Source organism: Cupressus sempervirens, chromosome 4 (genome assembly GCF_028749045.1).
Source record: "Cupressus sempervirens isolate cs-2001-9-10 chromosome 4, ASM2874904v1, whole genome shotgun sequence".
NCBI classification, from domain to species: domain Eukaryota; kingdom Viridiplantae; phylum Streptophyta; class Pinopsida; order Cupressales; family Cupressaceae; genus Cupressus; species Cupressus sempervirens.
This window is the reverse complement of record NC_143121.1, coordinates 462,230,304-462,249,602: the sequence shown is the minus strand read 5'-3', so window position 1 is coordinate 462,249,602 and position 19,299 is coordinate 462,230,304. Positions and strand designations below refer to the sequence as shown.

The 19,299-nt window shown below is 34.5% G+C and overlaps 1 protein-coding gene and 1 pseudogene across 1 annotated transcript; both read right to left on the bottom strand.

Moving 5' to 3' along the window:
- LOC149561981 (FACT complex subunit SPT16-like) overlaps window positions 1-17,437 on the bottom strand; it is a 107,233-nt pseudogene extending 89,796 nt beyond the window's left edge.
- Window positions 17,438-17,522: 85 nt separating this feature from the next.
- On the bottom strand, window positions 17,523-18,294 carry LOC149561980 (protein FAF-like, chloroplastic). Its single transcript, XM_089825501.1, has one exon. It carries the CDS (start codon window positions 18,221-18,223, stop codon window positions 17,690-17,692), a length of 534 nt encoding a protein of 177 aa, XP_089681627.1. The 5' UTR covers window positions 18,224-18,294; the 3' UTR covers window positions 17,523-17,689.
- Between the last annotated feature and the right edge of the window lie 1,005 nt (window positions 18,295-19,299).

Sequence of the window (19,299 nt, the reverse complement as noted above, 5' to 3'; positions counted from 1 at the left end):
ACATTATGAACTAGTAAATTTTCATTCTCCAAAGTTTCAATCCCAACATTATCATTATCAATTGGTACATTTTCATTCCCCAACTGAACATATTCGTTTTCTGACTCTATGATTTCACCTTCAATCAATACATCATCAACTTGATTCACATTTAACATACCTTATCTCTTCCTTTGATGATTTACCCTGTCACTTTCCTTGTATGTTACAAAGTCTTTATTTGATACCTTCCTTTTGTGTTTAGCCTTTTGATGACTATTGCTCTCCATTTAGACAACAATACTGGATGCCTAATCAAATCTTGCAGCAACCTTTTTGGTTGAATGGACCCTAAACATTTTTTTTCTCCAAACCATTGAAAATGGAAAAGAAAAAAGTGATTGTCGGGTCTACAATGACAGAATATTTTGGGAAAAGTCTTCCAGTAAAATAATTCGGGTACCCGATCCCAGATTGGGTAACTGATACAAGATTAGATACCCATATGATATTGGGTACTCAAAATCATCGCAAAAAATTTGGAGGGAAATCAATTGGGCAAGTGTGGGAAATCAACAACTATTATAAATTATTATATAAATCAATTATTATTATATAATATAGTAATATATTATTATTATATTACATAGTAATATATTATTATTATTATATTACATAGTAATATATTATTATTATTATATTACATAGTAATATATTATTATTAAATATAATATAAAGTCATATATTATTATTATTATTATACAATATAGTAATGTATTATTATTATTACTATTATTATTATATTGTAATGTAATTTGATGCAATGGGTCAAATTTGATCCATTGCATTGCAATATGTCTCCCTAGGGCTCCTAGGACCCTTAGAGAAATATGGTAATCCGTGCAATGGGTATTCCACCCATTGCATCACAACATGTGTCCCTGGGGGTCCTAGGAACCTAAGGGACATAAGGTGATCGATGCAATGTATCGAGTGAGGTTAAAGGCTAGCTTGTGAACCCATACCCATTCTATTGCTACATGTGTCCTTGGGGGTTCTAGGACCCCTAGGGACATAGGGTAATCAATACTGGGTTGAATGGGGTCATAAGCTAGCCTATGACCCCATTCGACCCATTGTATCATGAAATGTGTCCCTAGGGGTCCTAGGACCCTGAGGGACAAAGGGTAATTACATTGCAACATAATCGATGCAATGGGTCAAATTAGGCCGTAAGCTAGCCTACAACCCCATTCAACCCATTGCATTACAACATGTGTCACTGGGGGTCCTAGGACCCTTAGGGACATAGGATAATCACTGCAATGAGTTGAATGGGGTTGTAGGCTAGCCTATAAGCCCATTTGACCCATTGTATCATGACATGTGTCCCTAGGAGTCCTATGAGCCCTAGGGATATAAGGTAATTGATCCAATGGGTCGAATGGGGTTGTAGGCTAGCCTACAACCCCATTTGACCATTGCATCACAACATATGTCCTTGGGGGTCCTAGGACTCCCAGGGACATATGGTAATTGATACAATGGGTTGAATTTGGTTGTAGGCTAGTCTACAACACCATTTGACCCATTGCATTGTGACATGTGTCCCTCAAGATCCTATAGCCCCTAGGGACATAGGGTAATCACGCAATGGGTCGAATGGGGTCGTAAGTTAGCCTACAACCCCATTTGGCACATTGCATCATGACATTTGTCCTTGGGGGTCTTTGGGCCCCTAGGGACATGGGGTAATTGATATAATAGATCAAATGGGGTCGTAGGCTATCCTACAACCCCATTCAACCCATTGCATCCCTTTAGGGTCCTCGGATAGGATAATTGATGTAATGGGTCAAGTGGGAATGTAGTCTAGCCTACGATCCCATTCAACCCATTGCATCACAATATGTGTCCCTCGGGGTCCTAAGACCCCTAGGAACATAGGGTAATTGATAAAATGGGTTGAGTGGGGTTATAGGCTAGCCCACAACCCTATTTGACCCATTGCATCATGACATGTGTCCCTGGGGGCCTAGGATCCTTAGGGACATAGGGTAATTAGTGCAATGGGCCAAGTGGGGTTGTAGTCTAGTGTATCATCTTAAAATGGAAACACTTTCATGTTAAGAGCATTTATCCCTCTAAGTAAGTGGTCTGGGGTCAAGCACCTTGAATGGTTCTTTGCATGGATCTGGGTATTTTTGCCCTATTATACTTCTCTCTCTATTTCTAGCCTATTTCTAACAAACTACTATATGAAATTGAGGACTTTGGCCTTAGGATCAAGCACAAAATTCTAGGTCAAGGTCGACCTCAACCATGACCTAAGTCAAAGATGACCTTGACCCTAACCCAGGCTAGGGTTGACCTCATCCCTAACCCTAAGTTCCATTTTCAATTTCTAGGTGTTCTGGGATCTCAGGTTTCAGAAAGTTTCTTTTCTTGCTTCTAGGTCGGCTATTTTAGGTTTCAGAATGGTAGACTCTTAAATTACATTTAATCTAGGTCCATTCTTAAAAGTTAAGGTTAAATGGGATTTAATTCTCTTATCTCATCCTTCTCTAGGAGTTTGTACCGTAGATCTCTATATAAGGAAGCCTTCTTCCCTCATTTTGACATCCACTATTTATGAATAAAGTTATTATGAACTAGGAGCTACCCTTTATGAATTGCATTCATTATTCTACGAAGTGAAGATCTACTAGCATTCAAGCATCCAATTCATCAAGGAGATCCATTGTTAGCTATTGAAGGATTCAATCTCTATGGAGCCCTCTTGTTGAAGATTTCATCCATATTCATCCAAGCCTTTTCCTATGCAAAGATACATTCAAGATTGGTGTTGTAGATCTAATGAAATTGATTTGAGATATCCTATAAACATTTCTACATTCATTTGGAGCATCTGTACTTGTGGATTCAAAGATTCAAATCCTCCACAAGGCTTTCCACATAAGCAAGGTCAATAGTTCCATTTACTTTGTTTCTACATATATTATTTCAATTATATTTCAAGGTTAATTCCAAATTGGGTTTTGACTAAGGCAAACCTCCCATACAACAAAAAATACCATTTTTCTTGCAGATATAGGTGTGGAATGGTGAATTAGAGAGACACCCTTTTCATCAAACTTGCGAGATCCGTGAACATAAATTTCGTTAGAGCACTGGAGGTTAAGGTCAACTTTTCAAGGTACAATTGTGCCTTGTCAATAGGGTCAAGGTCAACCTCCCTTCAAATAGACAAAAGATTTCTGTGTTTTCTCTATCTTGACATTTCCAATCTAGAATAGGTTGCAGAATTCCCCAAAACCCCATATAGACTTTAGAAATGAACATTTTATGTACTTAAGGTTAGTATTTTCTTTTGTCTACTTCAAGATTTAAACACATAATCCATTCATAAAAGAAAGATTATATAGCCTCCATTCTCCCTATATTCCATCACTTGATCCATTTATGCATTGATCACTCTCTTGTGCTTAATCAATCTAGATCATCACATTGAAAATAGGGTTAAGAAAGAACTCTTTATTTTCTTTTTATTTATTTTAGTGAACTCGACATGCTTACTCTCTTTTCTTTTGTGGAATCAGATTCCCTATTATTTTTTATGGTGTTAAATTTCCTTTCATATTATCTTGCGTGTTCACCCTCACTATTCATTTTGGTGAACTTGACACACTTACCCCTATCTTTTGTGGAATTAGATGCCCTATTGTGCTTTGTGGTGTTATATTCCCTTTCATTTCATTAGGTATTTTCTTGCATATTGATTAGATTTAGTTTATACTCTTGCATTTTAAATTCAAAAATACAAAAAAAGAATTGCAAAATTTCTTTCAAAATAAAAAAATATTTATGCTTTATGTTTTATTAGTTTAGTTCATTTGAATTGCATTGGTTTATGAGCCTTATTACTTCTAGTCCTACTTCTAATCTTTGGGTTATATGCAGTCATATAATTATGGGTACCTTTGAGCCTGAGTCTTCTTCTCCTTTCCTTATGATTCCAGATGAGCCTTTGATTCTTCTTGATTCTAATCTTATTATGGAGCAAAACTCTTCTCACCCATCTCATGATGAGGATGATGCTTTAAGAGTTTCTCCCAAACAAGTCCAAAAACTTTCAGCAAAACTTGATAAAATGGGTAATTGGCTTCTTCAAGAAATCAATGATCAATATTCTATTCAAGCTATAGAGGCTCTTAAGAAAGTTCTTAATGATAGTGACCAAGGTGTTAATCTCTTGCGTGGTATTACTCACCTTGTGTATTCCAATGTTAAACCTGTAGCTTAGGAAGCTTAAGATTTAGGGTTGTTTTCATAGTCACTAATATAGAACCTTCTTCTATTTTCCCCTAGTGTTCCTACTTATACTCCTTCTTTGGTGACTATGATGGTTCCCTCTATCCTTATGAGTTTTCCTCTTGTGTCCCTTCCTATATCACAACCTTCTTATCATAATGTTCCTTTTACTTATTCTACTCCTATGCCAATTATAGTTCCTAGTTTTCCTCTAGTTGTGTCTTCAATTCTTGTATCTTTGTACACTTTACCTAGTGTTTTTGATGTTGCTAGTTCTCCTATTTCTTCTAATGATTCAACAATTATCGGTTTTTCTCAAACTATTTCATCTTTATAACAAAAAATTGCATCCTTGACACAACAAGTTTAGTATCCCTACTTGTGACATGGGAAGTCCTTTGTTAGAATATTATTTGTACTCCCATTCCTCAGCAAGATGATATGCCTTGCCTTGAGAATTACAATGGTAAGGGAGACCCTGTTCATGATGTTAAAAAATTTCAAATCCTTTGTAGTGATTATGCTCATAATCATAGGATTTTAGAAAAGTTATTTGCTCAAACTTTTCATGACAAGGTCTTACAATGGTTTTGTTCTTTGAATTCTTATTTTATTCATTCATTTCCTCAACTTGCTAATGCTTTTATTCAACAATTTCAAAACAACATTGGCTTGCAAGTGTCTTTGATTGATTTGATGCATTTGTAAAAAATTCTAAAGAAAAATTGACTGAATTTATTAGTATATTTAAGCATTTGCATGCTCGGATTTCCTATCTTGTTCCTGATATTGATAGTCAATTTATGTTTATTTAAAATTTGCAAAAGGATATTAGAGATAAGATTCTGCTTACTGAATTTACTTCTTTTCAACAACTTTGTGTAGCACTTCATCATTATTAATTACAAGTGAGTCAATTGGAGAGCACCACTCCAATGGCTCATGTTCTTGTTGATAAAGGTGATGCTACTCCTAATCCAAATAAAGTTAAAAAATTGAACACCTATGTCAAGATAAATAAACAAGCAAATGTAGATGTTGATCAAGTTGTTGTTGCATCTCACAATGCCACTTTTACATCCATGCTTTTCAATTGACTCATACATTTACTCCTCTCCCTGAATCTTTGACTTTTATTATGAATAGGTTGTTAACTACTAATATGATTAATTTACCTCCTATTCATCCTCTTTTACCTACTACAATGGCGGTTCAATCTTTTGATCCAAAAGCTTTTTATCAATATCATCGCCATAATGATCATGACACTAAGAAATGTTATTCTTTAAAACAAAAGGTCCAGGACTTATGGTTTATTTGTTGATAATTTTGATGGTAGTGGGAATAAATATGTTTCTCCTCCTAATCAAAATTTTCAAATCTATATGAATCCTTTACCTATACATGATACTAATACTATTTCTCAACCATCTTCTATGGATATTGTGTATGATTCGAAGATGGATGATCTTAGTAATATTGTTAATCAAGTGGAGCATATGGTTCCATTTGTATCTCCACCTTAGTCTCAACCTTCGCTTCAATTTCAAGTTTCAGCTCTACCTCAATTGAAACCTAAGCCTAAAAATTGAAGCCTCAACCTAAATCTCAACAAAAACCTAAGAAAAAATGACCTCAAGAACTTTTGATTACCTTTGATGATTTTGACACTATCAAAGCTCCTAATGGTCCCCTTGATATTTATGCTAAGATTGCTGAGATACCCACTCATGGTTGTCTTGTTGATTCTACCTCCTTAGTCAATGTTATTATAGAAGAAAATATTTTTATGAAAATTTCTCAATGCAATTTTTATGATAAATCGGATGTATGGATTCAAACTTGTAATGGTTTTCTTTATCCATCATTTGGTTCTATTGATTTACCAGTTGAACTTTATAGAAAGGTTGTGAACACCACCTTTGTCGTTGTTCCTACTTTTGATCAATTTCAAGTTAAGCTTGGTTTACCATGGTTAAAAGTCATGAATTTTGTTGCTTCACATATTCATAAATGTCTTAAGTTTTTTTATGATGATGAAGTGAAGATGATTAATCATAGCTTATACCATACTTACAGGCCTAGGGATGTTGCTATCATTGTTTTCTTTTGGCCTTCATTACCTAATTCATGTCCTGCTTGACCTGATCATCTTTTTTGTTCATATCAAGTCTATAAGAAACGAAAGATTCTTGAGTTAAGCTTATCTCCTATAGTTCTTAACTGTGGTCTTTTGCCTACACCTTCTATACTTCCTTTATCTATGGCTTCTACATTTTTTAATCAAGCTCCTCTATTGCTTGTTAGCCTCTTATTAATCATGTTAATCCTCCTATATAACATATGAAGGATTCAATAATAGTTCTTCCTAGTTCTCAAAACATTTCAATTAAGGCAAAACACAACCGATTTGATAACAAATGCCGTAAGAAGAATCGTACTCAAGCTAAATCTCATAATTTTGTTCTTCAAAAATCTTTATCTTCTTTAGATACAACTATGCATGATGTGTTAGAAGAAGTTGTTACTAATAATGATAATAAGTTGCATGATTATGATGATTCTATTCGTATCTTAGATCCTATTTTAATTAATTTAGATGAAGAAAATACTCTTGATGATGTTGATGATGCATATGAAACTATTGACATTAATGTTGATTTACCTAATATGCTTTCCTCACAATTAACACTTACACCTAGTATTGAACATTGTGATTCTCAAGAGGATCCTCATCTAGAACTAGCTATCATTCCTATTGTATTGGATATAGTCTCTCTTGCGAGTTACCCAGCTTTCTTAAATGATAAAAAATGAGATAGGGAGAGTAGGCGACATGCTTGATTGGCTTTTTTTTCATGGTAGTCTTTGTTGTGTTTTTTTTTTGTTGTACTGTGCTTCTCTCGTAATATGTTTGTTAAATATTGTTAGATTATTTTATATGATATTTTTTTCTTCGTTGGTACAAGGTGATAAAAGAATCAAACCTATTGTATTATTCCTCTATATGTATCTCTATTCTTCCATATGTTGTTTCATGTTATGTTGTCCTTGTGCTATTGTTCGTACATGTTTCCTTGTGTAATCTTCTTGGATTCACAACTTGGTAGCACTGATTATTTTTGGTCTCCAGGTCATAGTATACAAAGATTATTCTTTTTATTTCTTATGTGATCTTTCCTCCTTTGTGATTGTAGTTCTATTTTATTTGGGGGATGATGTCAATTTGTTTTCAATAATATCATATATATATATATATATGTAATCTTATGATCATATTGACCCCATAGTAGGTAGATCCCTTCTGTGTTCTTTGTATGTTTATGTACTATTTCCCTTGAGTTGTCTTTGTTTGGGGGCATCTCGTAGTGGAAACATACTTAGTGGAGATGTTTATATTTCTGTCAAAGCCATTGCTCCTGTTAAAGTGTTAACAATGACTTTAACACGGGGGCATACACTCTGCTCACTTATTGCACACATTCATTTTTCAATACATATTTATTATTTTTCAAGATAAATTTTCTCCCTTTTTGGATTAGTGACTAGTCCTTAAAGCATAGATTTATATTTTAGGATCTCTTGATTCCTCTAGTTTCAAATATTTATTGATCCCTTAAGGTTGAAGGTGTCCTTAAGATTGGATCTATTTTGGTTTTACTCTTATAGAATAGAATATTCTTAAGTGTGAATCCTTGATGGGTTGACTAGTGAGTAGCCACATTCACTAGGCCATTCAATTCCATCTTTCCAATTGCATAGTTTCCTTGTGTGGTTCACAATGGGACATAAGTTCTCATTGGGCAAGATAATCACACTCTTTTTCCTTTTCTCTTTTTTCTAGAGATGTCTCCCTTATTATGATCTTGGAGTTGACAAAGACTTGAGTCTCTAGGGGCTTGAGGATTTCTTTGTCCCTTTGATTTTAATAAGATTATGTTTTTGTTATGATCTACTTTACCAAGAGTTTGCATTGAGTCCATACTCTTGCTAAACTGGGGGCTTAATGTATCATATTATAATGGAAGAACTTTCATGTTAAGAGCATTTAGTCCTATGAGTAAGTGGTCTGGGTCATGTCAAGTGCCTTGAATGGGTCTTTGCATGGATTTGGTTGTTTTCCCCCTGTTCTACCTCTCTCTCTCTCTCTCTCTCTCTCTCTCTCTCTCTCTAGCTTGTTTTTGATAAACTCCTCTGTGAAATTGAGGACTTTGGCCTCTGGGTTAAGGATGACCTTCTGGGTCAAGGTCAACCTCAAGCATGACCTTGGTCAAGGCTGACCTTGACCCTGACCTAGGGTAGAGTCAATCTCATCCCTAACCCCAAGTCCCATTTTCCATTTTGGGAGTTCTGGGATCTTGGGTTTCAGAAAGTTTCTTTTCCCGCTTCTAGGTCGATTGTTTCGGGTTTCAGAATGGTCGACTCTTAAATTAAATTAAATCTAGGTCCATTCCTAGGGGTTAAGGTTAAATGGGATTTAATGCCCCTATGTTGGCCTTCTCTAGGATTTTGTGCCCTAGATCTTTATATAAGGAAGCCTTCTTCCCTCATTTTGACATCCACCATCTATGAGAAAAGTTATTATGAACTAGGAGCTACCCTTTATGAAGTGAATTCATTATTCTATGAAGTGAAGATCTACTAGCATTCAAGCATCGAATTCATCAAGGAGATCCATTGTTAGGTATTGAAGGATTAAATCTCTATGAAGCCCTTTTGTTGAAGATTTCATCCATATTCATCCAAGCCTTTTCCTATCCAAAGATACATTCAAGATTGGTGTTGAAGATCTAATGACATTGATTTGGGATATCCTATATACATTTCTACATTCATTTGGAGCATCTGTACTTGTGGATTCAAGGATTCAAATCCTTGACAAGGATTTCCACATAAGCAAGTTAAATGGTTCAATTTACTTTTTTTACGCATATATTATTTCAATTATATTTCAAGGTTAACTCCAAACTAGGGTTTGACTGAGGCAAACCCCCCATCCAACAAACAAAACCATTTTTCTTGTAGATACAGGTGTGGAACAATGAATTGGAGAGCAGATTTGGATACCCTTTTCATCGAAATTGCGAGATCCATGAACATAAATTTTGTTGGAGTAGTGCAAGTCAAGGTTAAATTTTCAAGGTACAATTGTGCCTTAGAATAAGATTGGGCTCTGCCAATAGTGTCAAGGTCAACCTCCATTGAAAAAGATAAAAGATTTCTGGGTTTTCTTTCTCTCAACATTTCTAGTCCAAAATAGGTTGCATAATTCCTCGAAACTATATGCAGACATCAAAAATCAACATTTTCTAGATTCAAGGTTAGTATTTGTCTTTTATCTATTTCAAAATTTAAACATATACTCCCCTCATAATATAAAGATTATATAACCTCCTTTCTCTCTATTTTCCATCACTTGATCTATTTGTGCAATTATCACTCTCTTGTGCTTAATCAATTTGGATCATCACATATAAAATAGGGTTAAGAAAGAAAACCTTATTTTCTTTCTATTCAACTAGCCTATGACCCCATTTGACCCATTGCATCATGAAATTTGTCCTTTGGGGCTTAGGACCCCTAGGGACATAGGGTAATCGGTGCAATGGGTAGCCTACGACCCCATTCGATCCATTACATTGTGACATGTGTCCTTGGGGCTCCTAGGACCCCTAGGGACATAGGGTAATCAGTGTAATGGGTTGAATGAGGTTGTAGGCTAGCCTACGACTCCATTCAACCTATTGCATCACCATATGTGTCCCTCAGAGTCCTAGGACCCCTAGGGACATAGGCTAATCAGTGCAATGGGTCGAATGGGGTCATAGGCTAGCCTACAACCCCATTTGATCTATTGCATTGTGACATGTGTCCCTAGTGGTCCTAGAACTCCTAGGGACAGAGGGTAATCAACACAATGGGTCAAATGGGGTCGTAGGCTAGCCTATGACCCCATTCAACCCATTGAATAATAGCATGTGTCTTTGGAGGTCCTAGGACCCCTAAGGACATAGGATAAATAATGCAATGGTTTGAATGGGATCGTAGGCTAGCCTATGATCCCATTCGACCCATTGTATCGTGACATGTGTCCCTAGGGGTCCGATATAGGGTAATTAGTGTTATGGGTTGAATGGGGTCATAGGCTACTTTACAACCCCATTTGACCCATTTCATCGTGACATGTGTCCCTAGGGTCCTAGGACCCCTAGGGACATAGGGTAATCAGTGCAATGGGTCAAATGGGGTCGTAGGCTAGCCCATGACTCCATTCAACCCATTGCATTGTGACATGTGTCCTTTTGTGTCCTAGGACCCCTAAGGACATAGGGTAATCAGTGCAATGGGTCGAATGGGGTCGTAGGCTAGTCTATGATGCTATTTGACCCATTGCATTGTGACACATGTCGCTGGGGGTCCTAAGACCCCTAGGGACATAGGGTAGTTAGTACAATGGTTCAAATGAGGTCACAAGCTAGCCTATGACTATTTGACCCATTACATCACAACATGTGTCCTTAGGGGTCCTAATACCCCTAGGGACATTGGGTAGTTGATGCAATGAGTCGAATGGGGTTGTAGGTTAGCCTATGACCCCATTCAACCTATTGCATTACGACATGTGCCCCTTGGGGTCCTAGGACCTCTAGAGACATAGGGTAATTGATGTAATGGGTCAAATGGGGTAGTAGACTAGACTACAACCCCATTCGACCCATTGTATTGTGACATGTGTCCCTAGGGGTCCTAGGACCCCTAAGGACATAGATTTAATAAAATATATAATACTATAGATGTAATAATTTCTAATACTATGTACTAATATATATTATAGTAGTATATGTATAATATATATTTAATATAATAATAATAAATAAATAAATAAATATATATATATATATATATATATATATATATATAATATTTATAATATTATAGATAATATATAATAATATATATCAATGTGATCCTAATATACTATCTAATCATATTGATAACATATATAATATTATAACAATTAAATTTGTTATATAATATATAATAAAAAAATAAAACATAATAATATTCAAATATATCATTATATCTTAAATGTGAAAACATATTTAAATATGTTTGTTAGCTTTTTGTTTAAAATGTACAATTAGTTTCCACCTCAATTTTTGAATTTTTGTTTCTGTTTTGCCACCACATTTTGGGTACCAGATTAGGCTTGGTATTTACAAAATCTCTTTGGTCAACTCAAAACACATGTTTGACACATGTTTCTGTCACATTCAGACGTCAAGTAGCCATTTGATAATATTTTTTTCATCTAAATTCAATGAAACGAAAAAGATTTTTTGATAATGCTCAAGATTCCATTGATATAATTGCTGTCAAATTATGAGTTTGATAAGTATTTATTATTTAATTTTTAATGAAGATGTTTGTAAACTGTTGATTGACATACTAATTTAAAACTTGCCATAACTTTCAAATGGTATAATATTTTTGAAATTGAAAAGTTGTGTCACATTCTATGCTTTCCTAGTATAAGAAAAAAAAATCAATTTTGAATTAGTTAAGGTGGTCAATACATGATTTTTTTTGTTTTGTTTTGAAAAAGTTATAGTAGAAAGTTCATATTTAATTATTTATTTGGAACAAAAATACTCAAAAATATGTGTCACATCCGAGCATGATTCTACTTTTTATATCTATAATTATATTAAAAAATATTATCATTTGATTTTGATTAAGGTGGTCAGACATACACCTACTTTTTATTTTCGCCTTGAAAGTTTAGTAGTACTGCATTAAAATCCAAAATTTTGACAAATGAAATAATATTTTCTCTAGATAAGGCCTGGTAGTTTAGAAAATACATTCAATTTCCTACAGATTCTTCTCTTACAACTTTTTGATATAAAGCCCATAACTACTTTAAAATTATGTGTCAAGTTAACATAACTCTGATTTGTTGGTTTTTCGTTGCCACTTATGGCCATAGTTTGGTTGACCATAATCTTGCACATACCCTTTAGTGGTCCCTACATATGTTATGGATTCTTCTTGTGATAGATTGGGTTTGAAGACAATGTTGCCCCTAATTCTTATACATAGTTGGGCACAAAAGATGACATTGATATGTGTGATGAAATGTACTCCCCTACTTCATATGCAACTAAATGTTCTCACACACCTACTAGTTCACTTTACATGAGAGTCAAATGAAAGTTCGTGAAGATAAAATTATTGTAGATCTCTTTTGCATTTTGATAACATATATGAGATGGTAATTTTTCTTTGGAGAGAACAATTAGAGAGAAGAAAAAAAGTGCTCAAAGATGAGTTCTCACATTTGCAGATGATTAAAGAAGGGATGAAAACAAGAAAATTAGATTGTATCATTTCATACACTCAATTTTAGAGGATTGATAGTTGAAGCTAGAGAAGATACATACTAGAAAGTGTAATACAGATACAATTAACAAGGAAGTAACATGAGAGAAATTGACTTCTTGCTTGGTTTATATTAGTCTTTAATATTTATCATAGTAAAAATGAGACAAGTCAAGTCTAGGTACATCAATCTAGTGGGAGATTCAAGAGTAGCAATGTTTCTATAAGATCAATATCCAATTGAGAGATTGTTTAGTGTGTCATTTGATCTATATCCAAGTGGGATATTGTTGGTTTTTGTTGAATGGTCAAGAAATTATTGCATATTTATTTGGGTCCAACATCATGCCAAGCCCTAGGTAGGGGTTTACGAGTACAACTTGCAATGATTTTTTGGATAATTTATCAAGCATTCCCTAGGTTAACTTGTCAAACATTTTAAGGGTTAATTTGTTAACTGACATTGGTAAACTATCTAAAAGGTATATAATTAAGTCATGGTATGATGTAAAATAATCAGATTGCAAAATTTTCTCTTCACTAGATAATAAAATTATTGGGTAACTAGTTTGTTGGTGGGTGAGCCCACATCAGGTGAACCATATTAAATATATATGTTAATTTTTTTTCGTGTCTTCCCTATTTCTGCATTAGCTTAGTATTCTTTTTTTCTCATATGTGCCTAAATCCTTAGAAGACCTTCTATAGGTGAGTTTGAATCTCTAGAAAAGGCCAACTTCCTTTTGATTAGAGTGCACTTGTTTTAACCTAAAATAAAAAAATTGAGGGACAAGGGAGGAGTATTCAACTATACCATCAAAACATAGAGTGGTAATATTGGAATATTCAACTTGCCAAATCATAGGACATATTAGTAGACCACATATACTACTTAATCTCCAAATTTGATTGTGTTGCCACTAAAATATGATGTACTTTCAAATTAGGTCTGGTCACAATATTTATGTGAGATTAATAGACCCACAAAAATATGGGATTTAGATAAGTTTTAATTATGATACAATTCCATTAGATAAAGTACTGTCACCTATATACAAAGCAGACTCATGGAATGCTTAAATTATAACGTAGATTATTTACTTGCAAGCCCACAAAACATAAGCAAGCCTACTAGATCATAGATTATTATACCAAAGAGTATTTTATCAACATGTAGATGCCAATAACTAGCAAACAAATTGTTTTAAACTTGTGACACAGGTTTTACCAAGTAAGCTAGAATGTGTGCAACGAGATTTGTGCTCAATATATGAATTATCTAGCAATAATATCAAACAAAACACAAAAATCAAATGAACACTCAAGATAAAATAAAAGAGGCTAAATAATCTCAAAATGCTACCAAAATGAAGTATATCAAACATCCATTTTCAATGGTCTCCCCAAGATGCTTGATTTGGATGTGTGCTTACAATTTGGCATCATAACAACACTTGAATAGAAAATGGGCGAGAAATAGATTAAAATGGTTACAATTTGGGTATCTATGTTTGTGGATGAAAGAGATGGATATTAAGATTTCATGACAAGGATCAAGAACGAAGGATGGAGAAGAGGAATAAAAGGAATTAAAATTTTGGGTACATGATGGTACAAGACCACACATTTTTTGTGATGGGAGAGTTGACCACACTTAAGAAAGGATTAGGTGTGTGCACTTGATAAAGGAGGGGAATAGGTGGAGATTAGAATCGTGGTTACGAGGTAAATGAGAATGTAGGAGGAACATATGAGGGGTGTGAAAAATATATTAAAAAATTATTTAATTGATTGGAAGAATAGGTCTAAGGACAACATTAACCAATTATAGATTATTATTTACCTTGACTTTCAAAAAATTGGAGGAAAACAAACATTATTAATTATAAGAGCTATTAACCAAGTTCCCTACAAATTCAAAGCTTTAGTATAATAATTTTTTAATCTCACAGTACAATGAGATATAACTTGGCACTACATTCAATATAATCTAGCATGACTCTATTTGCCTATAGGTTGAGTTCCTGATTGCTTGTCATTCCTTTTATCTAATTTTATATTATTTTTGTGATTACTTGGTAGATTTTTGTGCCTTTAACACTTGTCTCTTTTTTTTCTCTCTTCCTAATTTGAGTCTTTTTATTGGGACATCTTGTGTGGGATCATAAATGTATTTCCCATTGTATAAGCCTAAGTATTTACTTTGCGTACATATCTATTGAATATTTTAAAAATATTTTTTATCTATTTTTAGTGATTGGATTTTGATTTTGAACTCTTGGTAAGTGAAATGTTGTTTTAATATTTTGTTAACTAATTCTAAAGATTTCCAATCTTATTCCATTCTTTAAATGTGCTTTAAATCTTTTACTTATGTCCCATATAGAAACATATCATTTGTGGCTTCTTAGGTAAGCTTATATAATGTATGGTTTTGGTACAAGTATTTGTGTACTCATGCCAAGGATAGTAGTTGTAGGAATTCAATTTTAAGCTTGTTAATGTGATGTTAAGATGAACATTTTTCTTTTCTTTTATCCTTTGTGTGTGTTTTCAAGTGTTCGAGATCAAAGTATATTCATATTTATTATTATTTTGTGTTTTTCTCTAGCATTTACTAACTAAAAACTAAGGACAAATATGTAATCATAATTCATGATGAAGAGTGGGTAATTCTTGATGATGTTAACATATTTCACATAGTCAAAGGACAACAAAGAACACGGTTATGGAAAGGGTTTTACCGTGCTTCAACCTTGAATAGATTTGGATAAGAAATCAGAAGCATGTGGTAATGATTCAAGTTCAATATATTTAACATTGTTAATTAATCTTCAAGTTTATCTCTAGATTTTTGTAACTTGAAATAGAATTGTAAAAATACAAATACAAGATCATAGTATAAAGATATGGATATTTTGAAGAAAAGTTTTTGAAAGGATAAGATTTTTAATGTTTATTAAAAAATAATAAAGAGCCAAAATAATTTTTTAAAAACAATACTATGTATAAATCAAATTAGATTTGAAGACGTTTTTAACAAAGACACTAATTATAATGCAAAATTCACATGTACCCAATTTTTTTATAAACATATTATAAACGACAAATATACCCAAACTTTTTAAGATATCCTCAAAACCTTCCAAAAACGAATCTACAGCATATAGATATTACATTATCCAATTGCACAATTGCTTACCGATACATTAGAACAGCTAAATATTAAGGTGAAGCTTTTTTTTATCAGTCGGCAAAATCTCTCTCCTTCCCTATATAGACAGATTTGTTCCAGCTACCACCACTCTACAAATTCTAGTCTTTCTTTTCATTTGCCAGATCTGAAGAAATCACAAAATGATAAACAAACTAAATATCTAGAACAGCTTTGCAGCACTCTCACGGTTGGAAGCATGCACACTTTGCACGTGGCAGAAAATGTGGTGGATTCATGCAGCTTAATACTGTTGCCACGCAGAACTTAAAGTTGATGAATAAATGGAGGCGCCATTAATGGCGCGACAGTACAGACGAAATAATTTATCAGAATGGAAAATTTGCAGAATTCAAGGTTGACGACAATATAAACTTTGGATGATCCGAAGCGGAGAGAAAATATGGAGAAAGGGAAAAAAATAACAAGATATTTCTGTTTAATGACACATAAATTTCCGAAGATCACGCTGAAGTGTTCCCATTATCCTGTGTATTTACCGTGTTAAAGTCGCCACTATGCGCAAGGTATAGTCAGAATGTGTTCTTATAATATAGTCAAAACCATATTATAGAATGAAAGAATCGCAGAATTCAAACTTATGCCTATAATTTCCAATCGGATGTAGAACTGGAGAAAGAGGAGAGAAATTATGCAGGGAAGGAAAAGAAAGATATTTTTGTATAATGAGACATAAATTTCGAAAGAAAATGCTAAATAAAGCCATGTGTAATCATTCTCCTGTGTATTTCCCGTCGTTGAAGTCATCATTATTCGCAAGCTGCAATTAGAATATATGCTTATAATTTATTCAAAATTATGTTCCAGAATGAAAAAAATTCGCAGAATTCAAGGTTGACGACAAAAAAACTTAGACAGTATGCATATAATCTCCGATCGCTACAATTGCAGAAAGAGGGGAGAAATTATGCAGAAAAGGTGAAAAAATAAGATATTTCTCTTCAATGACACATAAATTTCAAAAGAAACCGCTAAAAATTCTCGAGATGCTTCTATTGTAATCAAAATAATGTTTCACAATGAAAAAATCGCAGAATTCAAGGTTGAGGACAAATAAACTTACACAATACACCTAAAGATATCCGATCGGATTTATAGTTGCACAAAGAGGAGAAAATATATGCAGCAAGTGAAAAAAAGGAAGACGATATTTCTGTTTAATGACACAATTTTCGAAAGAAAACGCTAAAAATAGCTCTGCGTCGCCGTTCTCGTGTGTATTACCGGTCCTCAAAGTCGTCATCACGCGCAAGGTGTAATTTAGAATATATGCTTACAATACAGTCGAAATAATGCTTCACAATGAAAAAATCAAAGAATTCAAGGTATGGACAAATTAACTTACACGACGTCCCTAATAATTTCTGATCATCGGATGTACAGCTGCACAAAGATGAGAAAATATATGCAGAAAGAGAAAAAAAGGAAGAAGGCATTTCTGTCTAATGACACTTAAATTTCGAACGAAAATGCTAAAAATAGCTCTGCGTCGCCATTCCCCTGTGGATTACCAGTCGTCAAAGTCGTCATTATGCGCAAAGATGTAATCTAGAATATATGCTTATAATACATTCGAAACAATCTTTGACGATGAAAAAATCGCAGAAGTCAAGGCTGAGAACAATAAACTTACACGATATGCCTAATAACCTCCGATCGGATGTACAATTGCAGAAAGAGGAGAAAATTTAAGCAGAACAGAGAAAAAAAAAATTGTTCAATGAAACATAAATTTCGAAAGAAAACTCTTAAAATAGCTCCGCGGTGCCCTTCCCCCGTGCACTACCCGTCATCAAAGCCGTCATTATGCGCAAGATGCAGCTGGAGGCGTCCTTCGCCCCGCCACGCCCGGAGAACTTCATGCGGAGGAATCTTCACTTCCTGCAACAGAAATCTCCCGTCTTTTTTACAAGATTTCAAGAAAAGGCCCGCGTGGCCGTTGCGCGCAATCGAAGGCAGGGGCGGCGGAAATTTACTGCAGTGCGCTCTGTGCCGCCTTGGAGTTCCCTGTTCCGTTTCCACTTCCATTTCCTCCACGGAAATCCCCTCTTCCTTATCATCGCCCTTAAATGCTTGAATTTTAGGGCTTTCAGTCTCATCGGAGCTCTCAAACCCTAACCCTTCGGTACAAAGCTGCAGAGCTTGAGGCGAGCTAGGGCGGATCGTTCCATCGAATGAGCGATTGCTCTCTGTGGACGAAAGAGGCGCAGGCGCAGGGCTATATTTGAATCCCATTAATGGCGGCGGATTCAGCTTAAATATCGTGCTCCAGTCATCGCCAATGCATTTGCCCTCGCCTGTGCCGCTGCCATCCATAGAAGGGAAGATTTTTCTGGAATAGTGCGAGCTGGATGGAGGATTTTTTTCTAGTGGAATCGGTTTAAATGAGGAGGAGACTCGGGATTGAAGGAAGAGCGTGCGGTGGATCGACGTCATAGAAAGGCGGGCGGATAACTGTCGGCGAGGAATCCACGTGTAGCGGACGCTGCTGCTGACAAGTGTGAGACGTGATGATCGCTGCTGACGTGGACAGCTCGGCGTCGTCGATTGCGATGCTCGTTAATCTGTAGCTGTTGTCGTCATCGTCAACGCATTTGCCTTGCTGGCGTGGAATGAGTGGCAGAGCTCTATTTTATCTTCTCCCTCAATCAATGCCCACACGTTTAGATCCTCACTAGAACAAAAGCGAGAAGGGAACTCTCTACTTGAGAAAGTTGAGGGTGACTCCTCATGTAGCAATTGTCTCCTTACCATTATTGGACATTGTTTATTTTTCACTATTTTAGAATCTATTTTAAAATATAGTTACATTGTTGATTTTTGGATATGATTGTGCCAAGACTCAACATTATCAAGGTAAACATCTCATACCAAAACTAGAAACAACAATAACAAATATTGAGCATTAGAGAAATATGATATCATTATCTAAATTTTGAAAAAATCTATTTCAAAATATAATGACATTGATGGTTTTTGGATATGATTGTATCAAGGTAAACATCTTGTGATCAAAAGTAGAAACAACAATAACAAATATTGAAAATGAGAGAAATATGATATCATTATCCAAACTAGGTCCATGTATCTTTTAAAAATGTTTCAACTAACAAACAAATTGATTGTGTGGTTTGTTATGTCTCAAAGAAAGAATTATTATTTAATTCTTAAAAAACAAAAGTAAGCTGGTTGTTTAAGCTTTGGTCCTCTTTTGTCTCTCCACCATTATTGGACATTGTTTAATTTTTTTCTATTTTTGAGTTGTTTAAAAAGGTTTAATTAGCATATATGCCATTTAAAAAAAAAATCAGTGACATTGTGATCTTTTTTTATATGATTGTGTGATGGTAAACATCTAATGATCAAAATTAGAAACAATAATAATAAACATT

Bases quoted from the DNA above. Each gene is read 5' to 3' on its own strand.
- LOC149561980 (XM_089825501.1), bottom strand. From the start codon at position 18,223: ATGGATGGCAGCGGCACAGGCGAGGGCAAATGCATTGGCGATGACTGG.